The sequence below is a fragment of the Dama dama genome, chromosome 5, assembly GCF_033118175.1.
Source record: "Dama dama isolate Ldn47 chromosome 5, ASM3311817v1, whole genome shotgun sequence".
Taxonomy (NCBI): Eukaryota; Metazoa; Chordata; class Mammalia; order Artiodactyla; family Cervidae; genus Dama; species Dama dama.
This window is the reverse complement of record NC_083685.1, coordinates 90,033,461-90,052,966: the sequence shown is the minus strand read 5'-3', so window position 1 is coordinate 90,052,966 and position 19,506 is coordinate 90,033,461. Positions and strand designations below refer to the sequence as shown.

Sequence of the window (19,506 nt, the reverse complement as noted above, 5' to 3'; positions counted from 1 at the left end):
GGCGGGGCAACGGCGCGGGGCAGTGTGGGGCGGGGGCGGAACGCCGCCCGGCCGCGGGTCGGGCAGTGTGTCAGCAGCCCAGCGGGCGCTCGGGCGAGACATGGCGGGCTGTGTGGCCCGGCGGGCCCTGACCGTGGGCAGTCGTTGGTGGTCCCGGTCGCTGACTGGGACCCGGGGGCCGAGGCCGCTCTGTGCGGCGGGTGGAGCTGGGGCCTTCCCACCCGTGGCGGCCACGACGACGCGGAGGCACCTCTCGTCCCGGTGAGGGACGGAGCGCGGGGGTCGGGTCTGGAGCCTAGGGAGCGTGTCCCGGGCCAGAGGGCCCAGCGGCAGAGGGTGATAGGAGTTCGACCCAGGGGAAAGTTCCGGTCGAGAGCCGACCTGCGCTGCCTGGGACGCGTGCCAGGAGCGAGGAAGGGAGCGCGGCCCAGAGTCCTGGATTGTGCCGGACTGGCCCTGAGGGGGGAACTAGTAACCCTCTCGGAGCAAAGCCTACTTCCTCGAATGCGGGCATCCGAGCGCAAGTGTTAGAGAGAAGTCCTTCAATTAAGTGCTAGGGCTTTTGATTTGAACCCCCAGCCCGTGACTGAGGGTCAAGGCCTCCCTCAGAAAGATGCTGGAAATGGGAAACAGGACCCGAGTCTGCGCCCTGCGTGGGTCCCAGGCTTCAGTGTGACCTTGGGGGCACATTCTCTCTTAATGTGAGTTGAGGAAGGAGGGGGTTTGAGGCCACGGGGATGGTGTGAACAATGTGCCTAGGGATGGGACCAGAGAGATCGAATTGGGGCAGGTGAACCAAGTGGAAGGAGACATGGAGTTCACCTCTCCACAATAGTAAGAAAACGGTGCTTTCAAGGGCCCCCAGAGAAAGCAGTCCAGTCCAGAAGTCACTGTGAGAGCTACCTTTTAGTGGCTGAGATGAGACATGGACATGGGGGAGAGATGATAGCTATTTGCAATTTAAGACTCCTCTGAAAATTGATGTAAATCTGAACAAAAACTAATTGAGAGAATAACATTGGTGCAGTGCCAGGATGAGGACTGCAGTTTAGAGGTGGAGATGGCATGATGACACAAAAGAAGTTTTCTTTTGAGCACCCCTTATACCCTAGGCTCTGAGAGGGAGCACAGGCTAATCAGACACAAGCATTGCTCCTGGGGAACTTACAGTCTCTAATGGAGATAAGACAGTGACACAAATAACTGAAATGCAAAGTGGGAAAGGCAGTCACTCACTGCTGTGGGAGGTCAGGAGGATGGGTCAGGGAAGAAATGGAGGCAAGGGATACGATGAAGCATGGTCTGAGGGCGTGATACGAGGAATGCTAAGAGTCAAGAGGGAAGAAAGTGATCTGGGAGCTGTCAGATCTCATGGAAATCAAGGAGGCATCTGTGGCTGGACCTCAGAGGCAAAGCAGCAGAATCTCTGTGGAGGGGTGGCTTGGCAGGACCCTTCCCTGCTTCAGCTGGCCCCACTGTTGCGACCCTTCTCTGCTGTCATGGCCCCGGCCCTCCCAGTATCCTAATAGCTTTTTCTGATGGATTAGTACCCTTCACTTCTTAGCTTTTCAGTTGCTTGTTCTTTTTCCTTCCTAATCAGAAACCGACCAGAGGGAAAAGTTTTGGAGACAGTTGGTGTGTTTGAGGTGCCAAAACAGAATGGAAAATATGAGACCGGACAGGTGAGTGCTGGGCGGCATCATCTTTGGTTTTCACGGTGTGCTCTGCTTCTGAAAGGGTAAAATTTGGCCACAGACCTGGACATCATGATTTTCTGCCTTGGTGTTTGGTGCCAGACCAGAATAAAAAGTTTTGTTGTTGTTGTTTTAAGATGGTTTTTTTTCCCTGTTTTCCTGGATTTGAATGCACTTCATGCGTCATCTGGTTTTGTTTCCAAGTTAGTGTGGACAGAGATGGTTTGAACTATATTGAGGAAAGAGTCCTATTGCTGAAGAGTCATCTAACATAGTGGTTGATGGGAAGTCAGTGGAGGGAGCTTTCAGAAAAGCACCGCTGCTTTTTTGATGCTTTGTTTTAGTTGAATTGGGTGCAGTGAATTAAGTTCTGGGTGTGAGGCTCTTTTTCTGAGTTAGTTTTATGCCAGATCTTCTGAGATAGATTTAGGCCTCTTGTAGATAAGAAGAACTTTTTGTTTATTCAGCTTTTTTCCTCTGTATGCCTACAATAGACAGGGCTTTATGCATTGGTATTAAATCAGAAAGCAGTTCTTTCATGGAGTTGACAGTCTAAGAAAAGAAGTACAGTATGCACATGGTTCATGGCTGTACACTGTGCTAAGTGGAAGGGAGGGAAGGGAAGGGAAGGCTTCCTCGAGGCCTCAGCTATGGTCTGACGGCTGAGTAGAAGTCAGCCAGGTAAAGGGACAATAATCGTGTTCCACAGTTGGTTTGGGTGGATCTCAGAGTCCAAGGAAAGGAATAGCAAGACCTTGTGCTGGGATTGCCACCACCTGTGCCACTTGGTGGTCTGGGCCCCGCCTGGGTGCACCTGCTAGGCTGCAGACTCACTGAAGCCTCTCTTTTCTCCCAGCTTTTCCTTCACAGTGTTTTTGGCTACCGAGGTGTTGTCCTGTTTCCCTGGCAGGCCAGACTCTATGACCGGGATGTGGCTTCTGCAGCCCCAGAAAAGTAAGTTTCCCTCTCATTGTGCCTCACAGTATCCTCTGGAGGAGGCCCGACCCATGGTAGACCTACGTAATTGGAGTCCCAGCGGTGAAGACAGCATCATTCTGGGCCTTAGGAACAGTCCCAGAACACTCCCTTGACACTGATACCCATGGAGACAAAAGTGCTGAGTGCTGAGTCTTAAGCCAAAGGGTCCCTTCGGGCCTCCCCAGGATGCTTACCCCAGGCATTCTTAGTTTGCATTATCAGTACCCCAGAGGGCATTTGGGGAACTAGGCTTCTTGATTTCTTGATGTTCAGTTAGAAGCTTTCTCTTCATCTCTTACCATCACTAGAGTACATTTAAAAAAAAAGAAAAGGCCCAGCTCCATTAAGTGATCACAGAGAGCCCCTGGGATGTGAGAAGAGTGGGGTGCTCTGGGCTCCAGGGTCTGAAGCAGCAGTTTGATTTTCTCAGCTTGGCCCCTTTTGTAAAGAGGCATCCAGAGAGTAAGATAAAGGATGACTCTTCACCACACTCTTTTGGTTGCTCCTGACTGGGGAGCGCTGGGCCAGTGCGTGCTGAACATCTGACCAGCTGCTGCTAAGCCCCTTCAGTTCAGGCACTGGTCTGTTTAGGTGAGGGGGTGGTAGGGAGCTGGGGCAGGCCCTGCTTCCATTTCTCAGGTTGATCTTGGGCTTTTCCTCCTGCCCCATAGAACAGAGAACCCTGCTGGCCACGGCTCAAAGGAGGTGAAAGGCAAAACTCACACTTACTATCAGGTGCTGATTGATGCCCGAGACTGTCCACATATAGTAAGTAAGCAAGGTCGCTGCGCCTGGGGTTCCTCTCCATGGGGAAGGCCTGGACCCTGATGGGGACTAAGAGAAGGAGAGGGATCCAACAGTTTCACACCGCACTGGGCCCCAAGTCCTCAGGACTGGATAGTGACTGAGAAAACCTCTGACTTGCCTCTTGCCTTAGTCTCAGAGATCTCAGACAGAAGCTGTGACTTTCTTGGCTAATCACGATGACAGCCGGGCCCTCTATGCCATCCCAGGTGAGTTATGAGCGTCTGAGTGGTGCCCATCGGTGAGGGGTGTGGTGTGTCTCAGGGAGAGAATTCCAGTGCCTTTCTGCTGTCCTTGAATCTGCTGGGAGGGCGTGTAGATGCTGAGAGCTGTGGTGCCAGGGTTGTCCCACCCTGGGACAAGGCCCAGAAATTGAGTTTCTTTTCAGCCCCACTCTTCCCCCTTCCTTTGTGAGTTTCCCATCTCTGTCTCTCTGCCAGGCCTGGATTATGTCAGCCACGAAGACATCCTCCCCTACACCTCCACTGATCAGGTTCCCATCCAGCACGAGCTCTTTGAAAGATTTCTTCTGTATGACCAGACAAAAGGTACCCGTTCTCATAAAGGGAAGCTGGAATGGGAGGGTCCTTTCTTCAAAGACAGTGTCACAGAAGCAGTTTCAAAGCTGTATTTCTACAACTCTATTTAACCTCCCTTTAGACCTGTCAGGTAGATGGCCTTCATCTCCTCCTCACAGATAGGGAAACAGGCCCAGGGATGATGAGAGCGACTCAACGTTGCTAGGTAGTGGCAGAGCGAGATCTGAGAGCCAGGGCTCCCAATTCCCAGGCCATTTCTCTTCCCCTGACGTCATATTCCTCCTTGGGGCTAATTCTTGATAGGGAGCTCTGTGCCTTCTTCCAGCCTGTGCTGCTTTGGCTCATGTGTCTTATTTACCTTGGCCATCACTGGGAAGGGTTTTATAAGAGATGCAGTTGGCCGCTGGCCTGGTCTAACCAGTCATTTCTTGCCCCAGCACCCCCTTTTGTGGCTCGGGAGACACTACGGGCCTGGCAGGAGAAGAATCACCCTTGGCTGGAGCTCTCCGATGTCCACCGGGAAACAACTGAGAATATCCGTGTCACCGTCATCCCCTTCTACATGGGCATGAGGGTAGGTGCTGAGCCTTGGTACCTTGCTTCAGGGCCGGGACCCCAGGTTCTTTGTGGTGTCCCCAGTGTGACTGCTGGTGTGGTCCCACATTTAAACCATGTGCCTGAGGTTCTGGATACCAGTGCTGCATGTATTGGTTGGGGTCGAGCACCCACTTGGCAAGAGCTGACACCAAGACCTAGAGCAAGGAAACTCTCAGATCCTAGGAAGGAGGCCTCCAGGTTGACTCTCTCTTCTCTTCTGGCTCAAAGGGAGCCATGATTCTGAAGAACATACACATACTTGTTTAAATCACCGTAGGCTCATCTTCCAACATTTAATTAATTTATTTTTTAAAAAACAAGGAAAGAAAGAAAGAAGGAAGGATCCCCACATTTTATACATTTATTGAGCTGTTTCTTGCTTGGCCGTGACCTGGGTCTTAGGGAGACAAAAATGAAACACTGTACCTGCCTTCCAGGAGCTCATGGTAGTGGGGGAGGCCAACATACAGCTTTCCAAGTATTGTAATCCTGCTGGGATGTGGGAAGCAGAGGAGGAAGACAGCAGCCTGGGCAGCAGTAGTGGGTGGGAGGGGCGGCGGCTGACGGGGAGAGTGGTGAGAGGGAAGAGCCCTCTCTTCTGTTTTCTGTTCCCATCCAGATCTGTGATCTTGATAGGATGAAGAGGAAGGAGACCAGGGAAGGACCCAGGGATCCTGCCTCCCTCTGGGCATGTTGGCCATAGTTAGCACGTCAAGATACTTATGACTGTGTTCTGTCTTTGCGTCCGTCCTGAAATACATCTGCTCCACTGGAGAGATGTTGATTGGAATAGACGTTTTCTACCCTCGGGGACTGAAATTCTTTGTATTTTATTTTTCCCCAGGAAGCCCAGAATTCGCATGTCTACTGGGTGAGTGTCTAATCTCAAGAGGAGGGGAGCTCAGGAGGCGTGCCTGTGGGGGCAGGTTGGAAGGTGGGGGCTTTACCTCCGGTGTGGGAGATGAGACCCATGCAGTGCAGGTGTTGGCCTTTGTTGCCCTTTGCTCTCTTATAATTCCCAGGGGGCCAGCCCAAGTTCTATTCCTTCTCAGACATGAAATCTCTCCCCTATTCCCACAGTGGCGCTACTGTATCCGCTTGGAGAACCTTGACAGTGACGTGGTTCAACTCCGGGAGCGACACTGGAGAATATTCAGTCTATCCGGCACCTTGGAGACCGTACGAGGCCGAGGGGTGGTGGGCAGGGTGAGCATCTTTGGGCTAATAATCTTGGTTTCTGGTCCTACCCAGCAGGCCTAGGAGCTTGGTGCATGGTCTCCTCCTCTGTGGTTAGGGACAGAGGTTCAGTGTGTGAAAGCGCAGGACTGTTCAGAGTGAGAAACCTCACTGTGAGGGAGGTGTCTTATGACCCATTTCACAGGTGACGACACTGAGACTGTTATTAACTAGCCCATGGTCCTTGGAGCACGGAGTAGCAGGCCCTGGATTTGGAGCCAAGCAAGTGACATTGGTGGCCACCCTTTTTAAGAATCTGAATTGGGAAGCCCTTGGGTGTGGCACACACCCTCCACCACTCCCAGTTGTCCTTCCTCTGCCTCTTTACACACGTACATCCTCCGCTGGCCCTTGACGAGATCTGATTTTGCAATTTCTGTGCTACCCCACCCAGTCGCCTGAGAAATAAAGTCAAGAGGAGGGGCCACATTCAGTAAGCAGTTATACACATTAGCAGGGACTTGGGGAGGCCGCGTGGGATAGAAAGAACAGGGCTTTGGAACTCATCTGTTTTCAGATGCTCACTGTGTTGTTTACTGCTGCATAACTTTGGTCAGGTTATTTAACCAGAATCTCAGTTTTTTAGGATGATATCTATTACCTTATGATTACCAGGACTTAAGTTAGCAGAAGTTTGCTGATCATAAGGCACTTAGTGAATGGATGCTGAAAGGGATATTTGCAGAGATCTTGGGCTTGGCATCTTAGCCTGGAAACCTCAGATGTTCAGTCTGAGATCATCTTTCCCAGGGTCAGAGTAAGAGGCCCAGGTCCGTGTCGGTGCTGTGAGAGGAGGTGCTGGCCGGCCGTTAGGGTGGGAGGCGTGAGAGGGCACCCGGCCCTAACTCGGTGACGGGCAGCACGTGGCCCTGGGGCACGGAGCTCATCTGGGCTGACCTGTCTTCCTGGACCCTCGCAGGAGCCAGTGTTGTCCAAGGAGCAGCCCGCCTTCCAGTACAGCAGCCATGTCTCCCTGCAGGCCTCCAGTGGGCACATGTGGTGAGTCGGGGGTGTGGGAGCGGCTCAGTCCATGGACACTGCAGGTCAGGAACGGGAGAGCTCATAGCACGCAGTTCACTCTGGCCAGTGAGGTCCAAAGGTGGAGCTGTATCTGCCGTTCACTGTTCTGTGAGTCTTGCCTGATTTATGACTTTCCCAGTTCTCTGTGATTTTGTGGAATGAGTGTGTGTGTGTGTGTGTGTGTGTGTGTGTGTGTGTGTGTGTGTGTGTGCGCGCGCGCGCGCGCTCAGTTGCTCAGTCATGTCTGACTTGCAATTCCATGGACTATAGCCCGACAGGCTCCTCTGTCCATGGAGTTTTCCAGGCAAGAATACTGGAGATTTCTTTCTCCAGAGGTCTTCCCCAGTCAGGGATCGAACTGTGTCTCTTGCATCTCCTGCATAGGCAGGTGGATTCTTTACCACTGTGCCATCTGGGAAGGCCCCTGTGGGATGAAGACTTAGTTCAAAGTGGTCTGGTGACTTTTTGCTGCAGACCTGCCGATGAGTTGTTTTTTTCCCTTGGGGTTTCACTCCGTAACCTGAAAGCATAGTTGGGTGGCTTACTCAGGATGCATCGAAGGCTGAATTCAGGACAACTTCATTTCTTCTTTTCATGAAGGGCCAGGATGGGCTCTTGGGTCCTTGGACCAGTGTTATCCTGGCATGAGCCAGGCAGAAGAGCCCAGGCCTACTTTATCCTGCCTCAGTTCTGGTGCTGAGGGCACAGGGCTCTCCAGACCTCTAAACCAGTTTCTCTCTGACTCCCAGGGGCACTTTCCGCTTCGAGAGGCCTGATGGTTCCCACTTTGACGTCCGGATCCCTCCCTTCTCCCTGGAAAGCAATAAAGACGAGAAGACACCGCCCTCAGGCCTTCACTGGTAGGCCAGCAGAGGCCCTGAGCACCTGGGCTCTGCCCCGAACAACAGCTCACATCCCATGAGAGTTGCTGCAGAACTCTGTCACGGCCATAGTGGGTCTCTTTAATCGTTTGTGCCATTTGATTGCGGGGTTCTTACTTTGGCGGGTGGAGTATGTCTCTTCTCCAGAAGACCCACGTGGGACTCCTCCAAGGCTGGCCTTCCCCGTAAGCCCTGCCTACGTTGTGTTCCAGTAAACCTTTCCATCAGGAACTCTGTGTTCAGCTGCCATAGGCGTGGAGGGGTTTCCTAGCCTGTCACACAGTTGTTTAGAATGTGAGGTTTGGTCAATAAACCAGTGCACGCTTGGCCACCCTCGCCATTTCTGCCCCCAGAGTCTCAGGCTCCCTCTTTGACCCGGCGGGGGCCCTTGGTTACTGTTCTTAACTGCCCTTCCTGGAAGCTGCCCCTTCAGCTAGGGTGTCTGTCTTGATCATGGGGCAGGGTTCTGGCTGATGTCTCCCAGGTCACTCAGCCAGTAAGCCGGGGGCTGGACTGGACTCTTGTTTTCTTTATGCTCTGCCAAGTGCAGAGCTGGAGGGTGGCAGCAAGGTCAAAGGAGTGAGGCAAGCCTGTTGGGTTTCCTGGAGCAGTGGGCCTGCCAGCTATGGGCACGAGTCTGTCAAGCCTCCAGTTCAGAAATGCAGAAACTCAGCCAAGGAGTGTTAGGTATGGACAGTGACTAAGCCAAACTACTTTCTGAGCTTCTCAAAGATCTCCAAGAGCCAGAGATAAAAATGTGCTGCATTTTTGCCCTGATTCTTAGGATTCTTGCTTGCTCCCCGACTACCGTAGTGATTGTTAAAGAGGCCATTTTCTTGAGTTAATATTAAATTTCAGTTCCAGCCCTTTATAGTGTTGTCCTTAATCCTCCACCTTAGCTCAGCTGGCAAAGAATCTGCCTGCAATGCAGGAGACCGTGGTTTGATCCCTGGGTCGGGAAAATCTGCAGAAGGGATAGGCTACCCACTCCAGTATTCTTGGGCTTCCCTTGTGGCTCAGCTGGTAAAGAATCCACCTGCTATACGGGAGACCTGGGTTCGATCCCTGGGTTGGGAAGATCCCCTGGAGAAGGGAAAGGCTACCCACTCCAGTATTCTGGCCTGGAGAATTTCATTAGCTGTATAATCCATGGGGTCATAAAAAGTCAGACACGACTGACTTTCACTTGCACTAATCCTCCACCAGGGGGAGCCTGGTTTGCAGGGCAACTGAGTGCAATGGGGCATAGGCCCCAGTGAGAATGTAAGGTCAGGTGGTGAACAGAAATACATGAGTTATGTCCACACAGCAGTGAGTGACCAAGCTCTACTCCCTGTAAGCACGGCTCTGAACCACTGCAGTGTAACACAGTTTTATTAGAAATTAGTGTTTGTTTCCATCACCTATGCTGAGCAACAGAGAATTGTAGTTACATGATAAAGAAGTTCTTTCATGCCAGGACCTGTGCCATCCTTCAGCAGACCCTGGTCAGGTAATAGATCAGAACCTAATAATAATGTCCGTGTAGTTAACAGCAGGCTTCCAGTTTTCTTAGAAACTGACAAGGTTTAACCTTCATCCACACTTTTTGTGTACATTCCCCAGGGCTGCTCAGAATTGAAAAATCCACACAGCCAAGAGCTGTTTTCTGAATGGGGCTGGGAAACTCAAAATTCCCCAAACCCTTATAACACAGTCTGATTTTAAAAGCTTAGATTACTTCAGTGAGTTCAATGTTAGTATTTTAAAACCAAAGAGATATTTGCTCAGAGTCCCAGACTATTGTGCTGTCTCAGAAAGGACTGCTCACCACAGAGACAGCTGAGGATCTCAAAGTCCCAGCAGTGAAGAGGCCCAGGGACTGGGGAGGTTAAGGGACAAGCATTAAAATACCTCAGTGGGGAGCTGGGACTTTGAGTATTAAAGGGCTTTGGGAAGGCAGCTGAGGAAACACATTGGTGGCCTCAAGCAGAAGCATTCCAGTCACTGTGGGAAACCCAGAGTTGGAATCTGGCCAAAGAAATGGATTTGTCTTCATGTTGTTACTCCAGTGAAGGCCTGAAGAACCGTTCATAGCTGACCATAAGGTGCCTCACCTGAAAGTCTTTATCCACTCAAGACTATGCCAAGCGTAAGATGCCGGATTGAGTCATCTGCCCTAGCACAGGTCTTTGTGTCTGCTAACCCTGGCTTGGCATTTGCCCGTGGGCTCATGGGGTCAGCTATAAGCAGCCACTTAGCTACAGTCAGAGCAGTCAAGAGACATGAACTCGATCAACAATGTCCCTTCCTGACTGAGTGGGTACTGCTGAGTGCAATGCTGGTTTGTTAGGTTGGCTGAACAGCTCCCTCCTGGTGGCATTCCTTTAGAAAAGAATTCAGATAAGCAGCTGCCCTCAGGCCAAGCCAAACAGAAGGGAATGAAAATCGAAGCCCTGAAGAGGAACTTGCACCCTTACCCAAGGGTGCGGCATCCCTAGAGCCAAGTTTACCCAACAAGAAAGAAACGAAGAACTCTTTCAAGGCTCTTAGGTTATACACATCCTCCTGTGTTCATGGACTCACCACTGGGGAGAACCACCATCCCCAGCTAGGATGCAAAACCAACAGCACAGATGGGGGGCGGGGGATGGACGACCAAGCATAGCCACCTCAGTGGGGCCCCCGGGATTGCAGGGCTCTATGCTGTCCTTGGATGGTGGGTGGGTGCTGCAGCCCATGCTCCCGGCTGCCAGCAGCTCCTGCCCACCGCCCCCCTGCCCCCCAACCGCAACGGCCCTCTGAGCTTACAATAAGGACAGCTTGCTTCAGACCTGAGGGCGAGAGAATCAAAGAGAACAGTCAGGTAAGACCCTAAGAGTCAGTGCATATGTGACTCTTAAGACGCGGGGGTAAACTATCATTTCAAATAGGGGTGGTGTTAGGACCAGAGGTCCTGACTTACACATCCTCACCCCATCAGTGCTCTCTGGGTTGGCTGCTTGGCCACTGTGGCAAAGCTAGAACTGGTCAGTTTTTTTATGGCTTCTTTCCCTTCCCTTAGATTGACTCTAGGGGGAAAAGGGGATTCGATCAGAAGATGACATGCGTCAGGGCAGATTACAAATCTCCTGAAGTACAAAGTGCTTTAAAGAAATAGATCCCAAAGGTATCAAAAGGGCCAAGGGTTCTGCTTTACCGAGGATCTTGGCACCCTGGAGGGGTAGCAGAAATACCCAGTCCCCTCATTATTCAACTAAAACTAAAAACTAGTCATTTCCTAGATTATTTGTTAAAAACTTAACTCATCAAGCCTGTGCTTAGGAAAAAAGGAGCCCCACCTCCTGTAAGAAACTGGGCCTCCACAGCACCAGAAACCACCTTCCTCAGAGAGTGACCTGTTCCCCATGGGCCTCCCCTGAGGCCTAAAGTAGCCTTTGGCAGAGCAAAGGCGCGCTCAGCCAAGGGCAGAGGGGAGGTGGACGGGTCAGTCCGTTCAGCCCAGGGGCAGGAAGGGAGAGGCTGAGCAAGGGGGCCAGTCCTCCTCAAGTGCTTAGGAAGCCGGGCAGAGAAACACGAGCCCTCCCCTGCTCAGGCCCTCTGACGTCCTGGGCAGGTCCTGTCATGCCTCTGGGTGCTGGAGCAGAGACCCAGCCAGCAGCAGAGTGGGGTGGCTGAGGGGGCAGGGTTCCACAAGAGGGGCGATGGGGCGTCCCATGCCCTGACTCCAGGAGGGTCTCGTCAGTCGCGATGGGAGGACTGGTGGCCGAGCTGCCGGTCATCGTAAGTGCTGTAGCGCTTGACATGGATGCGGCGGACACGGTCCCGCAGTTCCAAGGTTTCCTCGTCTTCACTGGGGGAAGCCTGGCTGCGGTTCCGGCTTGTGGCCTCCAAGAGGGAGTTGTCAGGGACTCGGGGGGTCTCATAGAGTAAGACGTTGAGTGTCTCCTCATAGATTCGGGCCTCTGGGAATTCCACCTGGGATGAGAGAACGGCATGGGGTTTCATCCCAAAGAGGGCACAGCATGTCAGGGCCCTTGGCCCTGCTAACTCCATGAGGCCTCCAGAACTCTCAAGAGACATAACTTTCTGTTTTGCAAGGGCTGGCAGAGGTCTTCGCTGAAGGAGTCACGAGGAGATGTATTCTATGGACATAAAGATGCTGAAGACTAGTACCCTGCCCCACTCAATCCCAGACCAGTGGACTAGTATGTGGAGACGTCAGGTACAAACACAGCTCCCCCCACTTACTAGCTGTGGGGTCTCAGACTTAACTTTGTGGTGCCTAAGTTTCCAAATGTTAACACTGACCTCAGAGACTGTTGTGAATGTTACATGAGGATTGTAAAGTGTTGAGCAGAGAGCTGGGCACACAGAAAACAAAAAAGTTACTTGCTTTGAGCCCTTCACATGCACACAGCTCTCCCCCCACACAAGCCGCCATTCCACCCTAGCAAACTCTGTTGTCTCCTAAACACACTGGGGGGCAGCTATTCTCCAGGGAGGCACCATCTGCTGGCAGCCTGGGGAGAGTTAGCTGAGTTTGTTGTGCATGTGTGCTCAGGCATGTCCGATTCTTTGTGACCCCGTGGACTGTAGCCCAGCAGGCTCCTGTGTCCATGGGATTCTCTAGGCCAGAATACTGGAGTGGGTTGCCATTTCCTCCTCGAGGGGATCTTCCCAGCCCAGGGATTGGACTTATATCTCTTGTGTCTCCTGCATTGCCACTGGTGCCATCTGGGAAGCCTTAAGATCTTTACATATGTATATATATATATATATACACACACACATAGATATGTATATATATAGAATATATATATGTATATATATATATATAGAATATATGTGTGTAGATATAGAATATACATGTGTGTGTGTGTATATATATAGAATTAAATTTCCCAGCAGCCCTAGTATCCGTCTTACAGGTTATAAAAATTGAATTTGTTATCTCCTATCAAATCCCTTCTCGTGCCTGGCAGTGTGTTGTCACTGCAGAGGCAAAGCTGACTGACCAGGAATGCCCAACCAGCGAGGGCTAGGGGTCTGAACAGCCATTTCTACTGCCCTGCACTGCTTCTCCTCAGAACGGTCTCATTTTCATAACAGTTCTGTTAAATTCATACTTTCATTCTCAGGTCTTCAAATGAGGAAACTGAGGCCCAGATGGTTTAAATGTCTTATCCAAAGTCAGAAAACTGACTTTGGGACCAGAATTCAGATCTGAATTGGGCCAACTTCAATTACCCGCACTGGTCAACAGCCCTGCCTCTCAGCTGACCAGAGCAGAATTCTCTGCCATTCCCTAAACTCCTTGCATTGGCTTTTGTCCTTGACCAACACCATTGCGGTGAGTGTGGGAAACAGCAAAATGTACGCCTGGCGGTGAAAGGTTCAGCTGCACACAGGCAGGCGGAAGCCCCGTACCTTGGTCTGCTTCTTCTCGGTGGCATACACGATGGAGGTGCAGCACACCTCTGCCAGCTTCCGACCCTGCCCGTAGAAGGACCAGCAGCAGATCTCATCTCCGATGACGTCCTTGATGAAGAGCACGCGGCCGTTGAAGCGCAGGGAGAGCTTGTCGAACAGCTCGATGTTTTTCAGCAGGTGGTCATCGGAGTTGCTGAAAAACCAGTGAGAGCCCACCAGCCTGGGAGTGAGGTCCCAGCACAGGGGTGGTGCAGGCTGGGCTCTCCCCTCCCCTGCCCTCCCCTCCCCTGTCATGCTCACAAAATGAGGGAAAGTCAGGACGCCAGAGGGACGGTGAGAAAGGGTCATGGGGTCTCCTGTGAATCTGGGGGCCTCTGAGGGGAAGGAGGCGAGTTGGACTTAAGTTACAACAGAGAGAGCTGAGGGAGTACCTCCTCTCAGCAGGCCCAGAAGGAAGGAGGCTGACTGCGGGCTCAACAGGTCCTCCTGTTAAGATGGCAGTCAGCCTCCTTCCCTTGCTGCAGGGGTGACCCTGGCAATATGTCTGCCACAGAGAATCACTGAGGGCCTGCAGCCTCCTGCCTGTACCTAGCTGTGGCCTGTTGAGAGGACATTGGGGGACGAGGGGGCCACTGGCCCAGATGCAAAGAACAAAGGCTGTCTCAGGAGGAGTTCCAGCTGCTTGGCTTCCCAGCCCTGTCAGAGAATGCGGGGAAAACCCCTGGCCCGCTGCCTGACATGACACATGTTCAGTTACATGTTCATGTTCAGTCTCGTCTCCATCCCGGGCAGGGCCCCGCACTGAGTTCCAAATGCCTCGGCTCTGATTCCCCTTCTGCTCTGTTCTCCTCCAGAGACCCAGACTCATGCCAGCTGTGCCAGGCGTGCAGGTGGCCTCCCTCGAGTCAGCTGCCCAGGCTGCCACAGCCCGTCCCTGGGCACCGCCCCCGCCCCCGGGGGCGCCCCCTACCTGGTGTAGGAGTACTTGTTGTTGCTCCTGTTGTAAAGCAGCTTCACAACGGGCTGTGAGGGGGGAGAGCGTGAGGACCGGGGACCTGGCACCCCGAGCCTCCCGCCCTCGGCCACCCCTCGGAGGGCCCAGTACCTTGGTGGAGGATTCGATGAGCCTTTCCTCTTCCTTCAGGGAGGTGATGATGGGGATGTTGCACACAGGCTGGTAGGAGTCCTTCTTGTCCTGGGTGATACACAGCAAAGAATCTTTTTTCCCCCAGATCTTCTGTTTGCCAGGCTTTTCCCAGGAGCTGTCAGAGACTCTCTGCCATGACCACCCCCTGCTTGTTGAGGTATCAGATAGAGACAGGAGGCCCCTGGCAGGAGAAACTGCCAACTGGCAAGCAGACTCCCACTTCCAGAAACCTAAACTCCAGATACCTAGGCATATAAACTAGAAGCAGGGTCTAGTCACTCCACCTGAGTCCGTCACCTTATAAACTGACTGGCTGCCAGCTTGCTGGGGCTTCCCTTGTGGCTCAGCTGGTAAAGAATCCACCTGCAATGTGGGAGACCTGGGTTTGATCCCTGAGTCGGGAAGATCCCCTGGAGAAGGGAAAGGCTTCGACTCCAGTATTCTGATCTGGAGAATGCCACGGACTGTAGAGTCCATGGGGTCGCGAAGGGTTGGACACGACTGAGCGACTCTCACTCACTTTGCCAGCTTGCTTGGCCTGGGTAACACGGTGTGTCTAACCAGGTTTGGACTCATCTCATACGTGCCAAGTGGCCTTCCAGGAACTGCACCCTACGTCCCTGAAGGAGGGGCCAGCCCCAACCTCCTCAGCCCGCCCTGCCCCTGCCTCCGCCTCCACGCACCTGCAGGGCAGACTGGCACATGTTCACCAGCCCCTGAATGAGGTAATATTTCGCTTCAGCCATCAATTCCTTGATCTCTTGCCGGTTTTGAGGGAGGATGATTGTGTCATCTCGGAGGTAATTCAGAATGGTGCCAAAGTGCTTTCCGCATCGGTCTATGAGGATCCAGCCTAGGGATTCAGACAGGCCCCCGAGGGTTACTGTTTGTCTCCAGGTACCTCGGGGCAGACAGCAGGCAAAAACCACCTGATGAGCCTGGTGGCAGGTGACAGGAGCACAGAGCCCACAGCACGGGGGTGACAGGAGTGGGCACTGAACCTCCGGCTCTGGGGTCTGTGGCTGCTCTTCACCCCTCCTCCCTGAAGCCAAGACAACACAGGCCCTCCAGGTGCACCTCCTGGCAACACAGAAACCACCCAGCCCTGCCTGCTTTCTGCCCACTGCTCAGGCACTCTGGAGATGGTTCTTATGAGAATCTAGTCCTGTGTGAACATTTAAAAAATACAGCTCTTCTCCCTGAAAAATATGTACACACACAACATTCCATGTACAGTTTCAGAGAATTCTGAAGCTGCATTAAGAACTCCAGGTGAGGGAGTCCTGTACTTGAAGAAAAATGAATCTAGATTCCAGATCTGCCAGGCTTAGGCGGTGCTCTGAAGTCACTTCCCCCTCCCACCCCCACCCCTCCTCCACCCAACAAGCCCCTGCGCCTCACCTTCCTTGTCGGTCAGTACCTCCATGCGCCCACTGAACATGGCCTTCAGCATGGTGTCGTGCCGGGTGAGTGCCCGCACGGTGGTGTAGTACAGCGAGCCGCCCACATTGAGCTGGACATATTTGTTGCCCAGGCCTCCTCCCTTGAAGCCGCTGAGCTTGGGCTTGGCCCCTGAGGCTGGGCACAGACAGGTATCCCCTGACATCTCCCGCTGCAAGTAGATCACCACACGGCAGGAGGTTGGCTTGGAAGGCTCCGCCGTGGTGGAAGGGTCACGAGTGAGTGGCCAGTGGAGGCCAGAGCCTCATACTCTCAGCGCTGTGAGCAGAACATGGGAGAGAAGATAGGAGTCAGCAGAGGAGAGCCTGCAGCTGGGAGGGGACAGGAAGACAAACACTGACCAGTCATTCTCTCCTTCTGAGCCCAAGACTCCCTGACAGAAGCTGAGCCTTAGGCAACGACAAAAAAGACATTCCTGCTGTTCTTCATGGTACCAGTTACCAGGTCTGGGAGCACAGTCTCTCACAACCTAGTGCTGGTCTCCCTGAGACTCAGCTCTGGGTGACAAAGAGGTCAAGCAAACTCTTGGAGCTAATCAGAGATAGCTCCAGGAACAGACTAGGCAGAGCAGAAGTCCTCACCCTGGGGATCCACCAGTTAGACTCCAGTTGTTTTCCTCTCAAGGTTCCTAGGATCCAAGATTTCCAGCCAAACCTACTGGGAACCCAGCCAGCCTAGGAGTTTCCCAGGAGTCCGAGGGACAGGATGCACTTCCTGTCTAATGACTCCAGGCTCGGGGCACCCTGCAACAGTGCTTCCTTTGAGCACCACCCAGAGTCTGGCTTCAGGAAGGCAAGTAACAGCAACTTCAGGAGAACACAGATTGAGCCAGGCTGGAGGGAGCTGGCCAGTGTTCCTGGCAGAGGTTATCCTGGTTCCTGCTGAGGTTTCCTGACCTTCCTCTTTTTTGGCATCAGCCCTGCCCTGAGTTCCTGAAATTGTCATCATTTTTCAGGCTAGAACAACTACAGGATGGCTATTTTTGCTGCTTTTTTCCTGAGAGGGGACCCAGCCCTATCTCCTCCTCTCTTCCCGCCCAACAAGAATGGGGAAAAAGAACCAAATGATCAGTCTAAGAATAATTAGGTGATTTGGAAACTGAAACACTGATTGGAGTTACAGGATGGAGAAGCAAGGAAAGCAGAGGAAGGCAAAGCCAGACCACCCCTTGTGATCTAGATTCTACATGTTTTGGCTGTCTAAAGAGTTGCTAGAATTCATTCACTGAGAAAAAACAAAAACCCAGCATTCTTTGCATGTTTACTCTGTTCCAGGTACTACTCAAGGCATATATATCATCAGCTCATTTAACTCATTTGTCAATAAAATGATATTGAGTGCCTACCAAGTTAAGCAGGAGGAAGAGATGAAAAGACACTGTCCTTGACTTCAGGAATTCAAAGAAGCATGAATATTCTTGTTCATTAACAAGAATAAAAATAAGAGTATTTATCGTGTCCCTGCTTTGTGCCAGGTGCTGGGGATACAGATGAGAATAAAAGAGTCAGTCCTGGGGAGCTTACCTCATAGTGGGAAGACACATACAACAAGAAAATGAAAAAATAAGCAGGCAATTTCAGAAGTGAAAAATGTACTTAATAAAGCGAGTGACTAGGAAGAGGAACTCATTTAGATGGGAAGCCAGGGTAAGATTCTTTGGGAAGGTGACATTCCAGCTAAGCTCTTAAGAGCATTCCAGACAGATGGAAGAGTAGGTGCAAAGTTCCTCAGTCAGACACAAGTTTTAGAAGCAGAAATAAGGCCAAGGTGGCTGGTGCAAAGAAAGAAGGGGGAAGATGGCTGGATGTGAAGTCAGGGAAGGCAGGGGTGGATCATATTGAAGAGTTTGGATTTTATATTAATTGCAGTGAAGACTGATTGTAGAGTTTAGAGCAGGGAAGGGATATGATCTAAGATCACCCTGGCTACTGTGTAGAGAGTGGACTCTCTGAATGCAAGAGAGCAAGTGTGAAGACCAGAAGTCTAGGCAAGAGACGATGAAGGCTTAGACTACAGTGCTGGTAATGGGAGTCATAAAAAAGTGAAATGACCTCATTTCATTATCACAGCATGCTGAAGTTTACATCATTATCTCTTCTAAGTGTAACCCAGAAGTGCACTGGTTTTCCCACATTTACTACTCCACTCTCCAAACAGTGCTTAACACAATGCCATGCACATTTGTAAGTATCTGTCAATTTGTTAGACTGAAATTGTCCCCAAAAAGATTTAAGTAGGTCCCCAGTGGCACCAGTGGTAAAGAACCTGTCTGCAAACACAGGAGATGCAGGTTCAATCCCTAGATTGGGATCATCCTCTGGAGAAGTAACTCAACCGCTGGAGCAACCCGCTCCAGTATTCTTGCCCGGGGAAATCCCATGGACAGAGAAGTCTCGGGGGCTACAGTCCATGCAGTTGCAAAGAGTTGAACATGACTGAGTGACTTCCCATTCATCCTGGGAAGAATGTCCAAGGAAGGGCCAGGACAGGTGCTGTATGAAATACTGAACGCCTCTGGTGGTTTGTCCAGTATGGATGAGATGAGTGCCCCGCCCCAGCAGACTGCCCAATCAGTAAGTAAGCTTGAATGCTATGAGATTACTTTACCAAACTCTGCCCACCGGAAGGAATAAATCCACCCCTTAACAGGTTTTAACAAGTTCTCTATGCATTTTGTGTCTAGCCCCAATTTCACCAAGATCAAAGAAAAGGAGCTCACCAAAGGTTAGGCGGCTGCCAACAAAGGAAGACAAATCCAAACTAATCTATTCTTTTCCAACAAAGCAATTGCTTTGAGCCCCTGGATGACGTCAGCTGAGATTCCAGTTGCTCAGATTTCGCCCAGGCCAATAGGTTCCAGGAATCCTGTGGCAGGTGACGTCCCAGAAGGTAATTCCAGTGAAAATGAAGTTTCCACCGAGAGCCTCAGAGCTCTTCCTTCCGGACTTTGTGTGTGGGTATTTGGGGATGCTAGGGGCCTATCTGTGTCATACTAGGCAAAGCGAATGGGAACCTAAGCGGAATAAAGGGCAAACAATCACGGCGGTGTTAGAAGGTGGGGTCCTAAGGAAAGAAGGTCCCAGAAATTCGTCACACCAGGGATAGCGAGGGGAGGAGCCGATCTTGGTCAGAGAGGGCGGATCTAGCAGAAAATCCAAGGTGTAATTCTATTGCTACATCCAAAGGGTGTGGGGAAATTTATCGAGACCCAATCTCTCCATGCCAGTGTAGTCTTTTCCAACTCGTACCCCTCCTCACTATTGAGAAACAGAGACCGGTTCTGACACCCATCCCCAGGGGAGGATTTGAGCTCTCCACCTCCCTTCGCCGTCCCACGCCTTTTCCCCAAGACCGCGTGGGGCTCTCTTTGCTCAGCCCAGGGCCCAGCCATCCCTTCCCCGAGGGCATGGGGCGGCTCGGCTCTCACCCTCCCCGGTGGCGCCTCTCCTCTCAGCTGGACTGCAAGTCGACACCGTGCCGCCCCCGAACTGTGTCCGCTCGAGCTCCAGCAATCCCGGACCGAAACTCACATCCTCCAGCAGAGGACTCCGCCCCAAGCCGGCGGGAGCCTGAGACTAGAAGGCGGGGCAGGCCCAGCACCCAATCAGGGCGGAGGGAGGGGCCCCTGGAGTATTTTGCGCTGAGCGCATAGCTGCTTCCGGCAGCCTTTCCGGCGCAAAGGCTCTGGGTCTCGTAGGCAGTTATCACTCCTCTCAGGCCTCTGTTTCCCAGCAGGC

At 52.1% G+C, this 19,506-nt stretch overlaps 2 protein-coding genes across 2 annotated transcripts; one reads left to right on the top strand and one right to left on the bottom strand.

Annotated features, from left to right (window-relative positions):
• Nucleotides 1-34: 34 nt before the first annotated feature.
• On the top strand, nucleotides 35-8,620 carry POLDIP2 (DNA polymerase delta interacting protein 2). The gene is made up of 11 exons (XM_061142887.1): nucleotides 35-261; nucleotides 1,601-1,682; nucleotides 2,551-2,648; nucleotides 3,344-3,440; nucleotides 3,610-3,685; nucleotides 3,917-4,024; nucleotides 4,453-4,589; nucleotides 5,457-5,483; nucleotides 5,693-5,818; nucleotides 6,768-6,847; nucleotides 7,618-8,620. Exons 1-11 carry the CDS (start codon nucleotides 101-103, stop codon nucleotides 7,730-7,732), a joined length of 1,107 nt encoding a protein of 368 aa, XP_060998870.1. The 5' UTR covers nucleotides 35-100; the 3' UTR covers nucleotides 7,733-8,620.
• A 485-nt stretch (nucleotides 8,621-9,105) lies between these two features.
• TNFAIP1 (TNF alpha induced protein 1) lies at nucleotides 9,106-19,351 on the bottom strand. Its single transcript, XM_061142889.1, has 7 exons — nucleotides 19,197-19,351; nucleotides 15,710-16,027; nucleotides 14,992-15,161; nucleotides 14,267-14,356; nucleotides 14,132-14,184; nucleotides 13,159-13,354; nucleotides 9,106-11,706 (listed from the first exon to the last, which is right to left on the bottom strand). Exons 2-7 carry the CDS (start codon nucleotides 15,912-15,914, stop codon nucleotides 11,470-11,472), a joined length of 951 nt encoding a protein of 316 aa, XP_060998872.1. The 5' UTR covers nucleotides 15,915-16,027; nucleotides 19,197-19,351; the 3' UTR covers nucleotides 9,106-11,469.
• Nucleotides 19,352-19,506: the final 155 nt, after the last annotated feature.

Coding starts and splice junctions, on each gene's coding strand:
- POLDIP2 (XM_061142887.1), top strand. CDS start 101: ATGGCGGGCTGTGTGGCCCGGCGGGCCCTGACCGTGGGCAGTCGTTGG. Junction 4,590..5,456: donor CCTTCTACATGGGCATGAGG/GTAGGTGCTGAG, acceptor ATTTTTCCCCAG/GAAGCCCAGAATTCGCATGT. Junction 6,848..7,617: donor GCCTCCAGTGGGCACATGTG/GTGAGTCGGGGG, acceptor TCTGACTCCCAG/GGGCACTTTCCGCTTCGAGA.
- TNFAIP1 (XM_061142889.1), bottom strand. CDS start 15,914: ATGTCAGGGGATACCTGTCTGTGCCCAGCCTCAGGGGCCAAGCCCAAG. Junction 14,185..14,266: donor TCATCGAATCCTCCACCAAG/GTACTGGGCCCT, acceptor CCCCCCTCACAG/CCCGTTGTGAAGCTGCTTTA. Junction 11,707..13,158: donor CCGAGAAGAAGCAGACCAAG/GTACGGGGCTTC, acceptor CTCTCATCCCAG/GTGGAATTCCCAGAGGCCCG.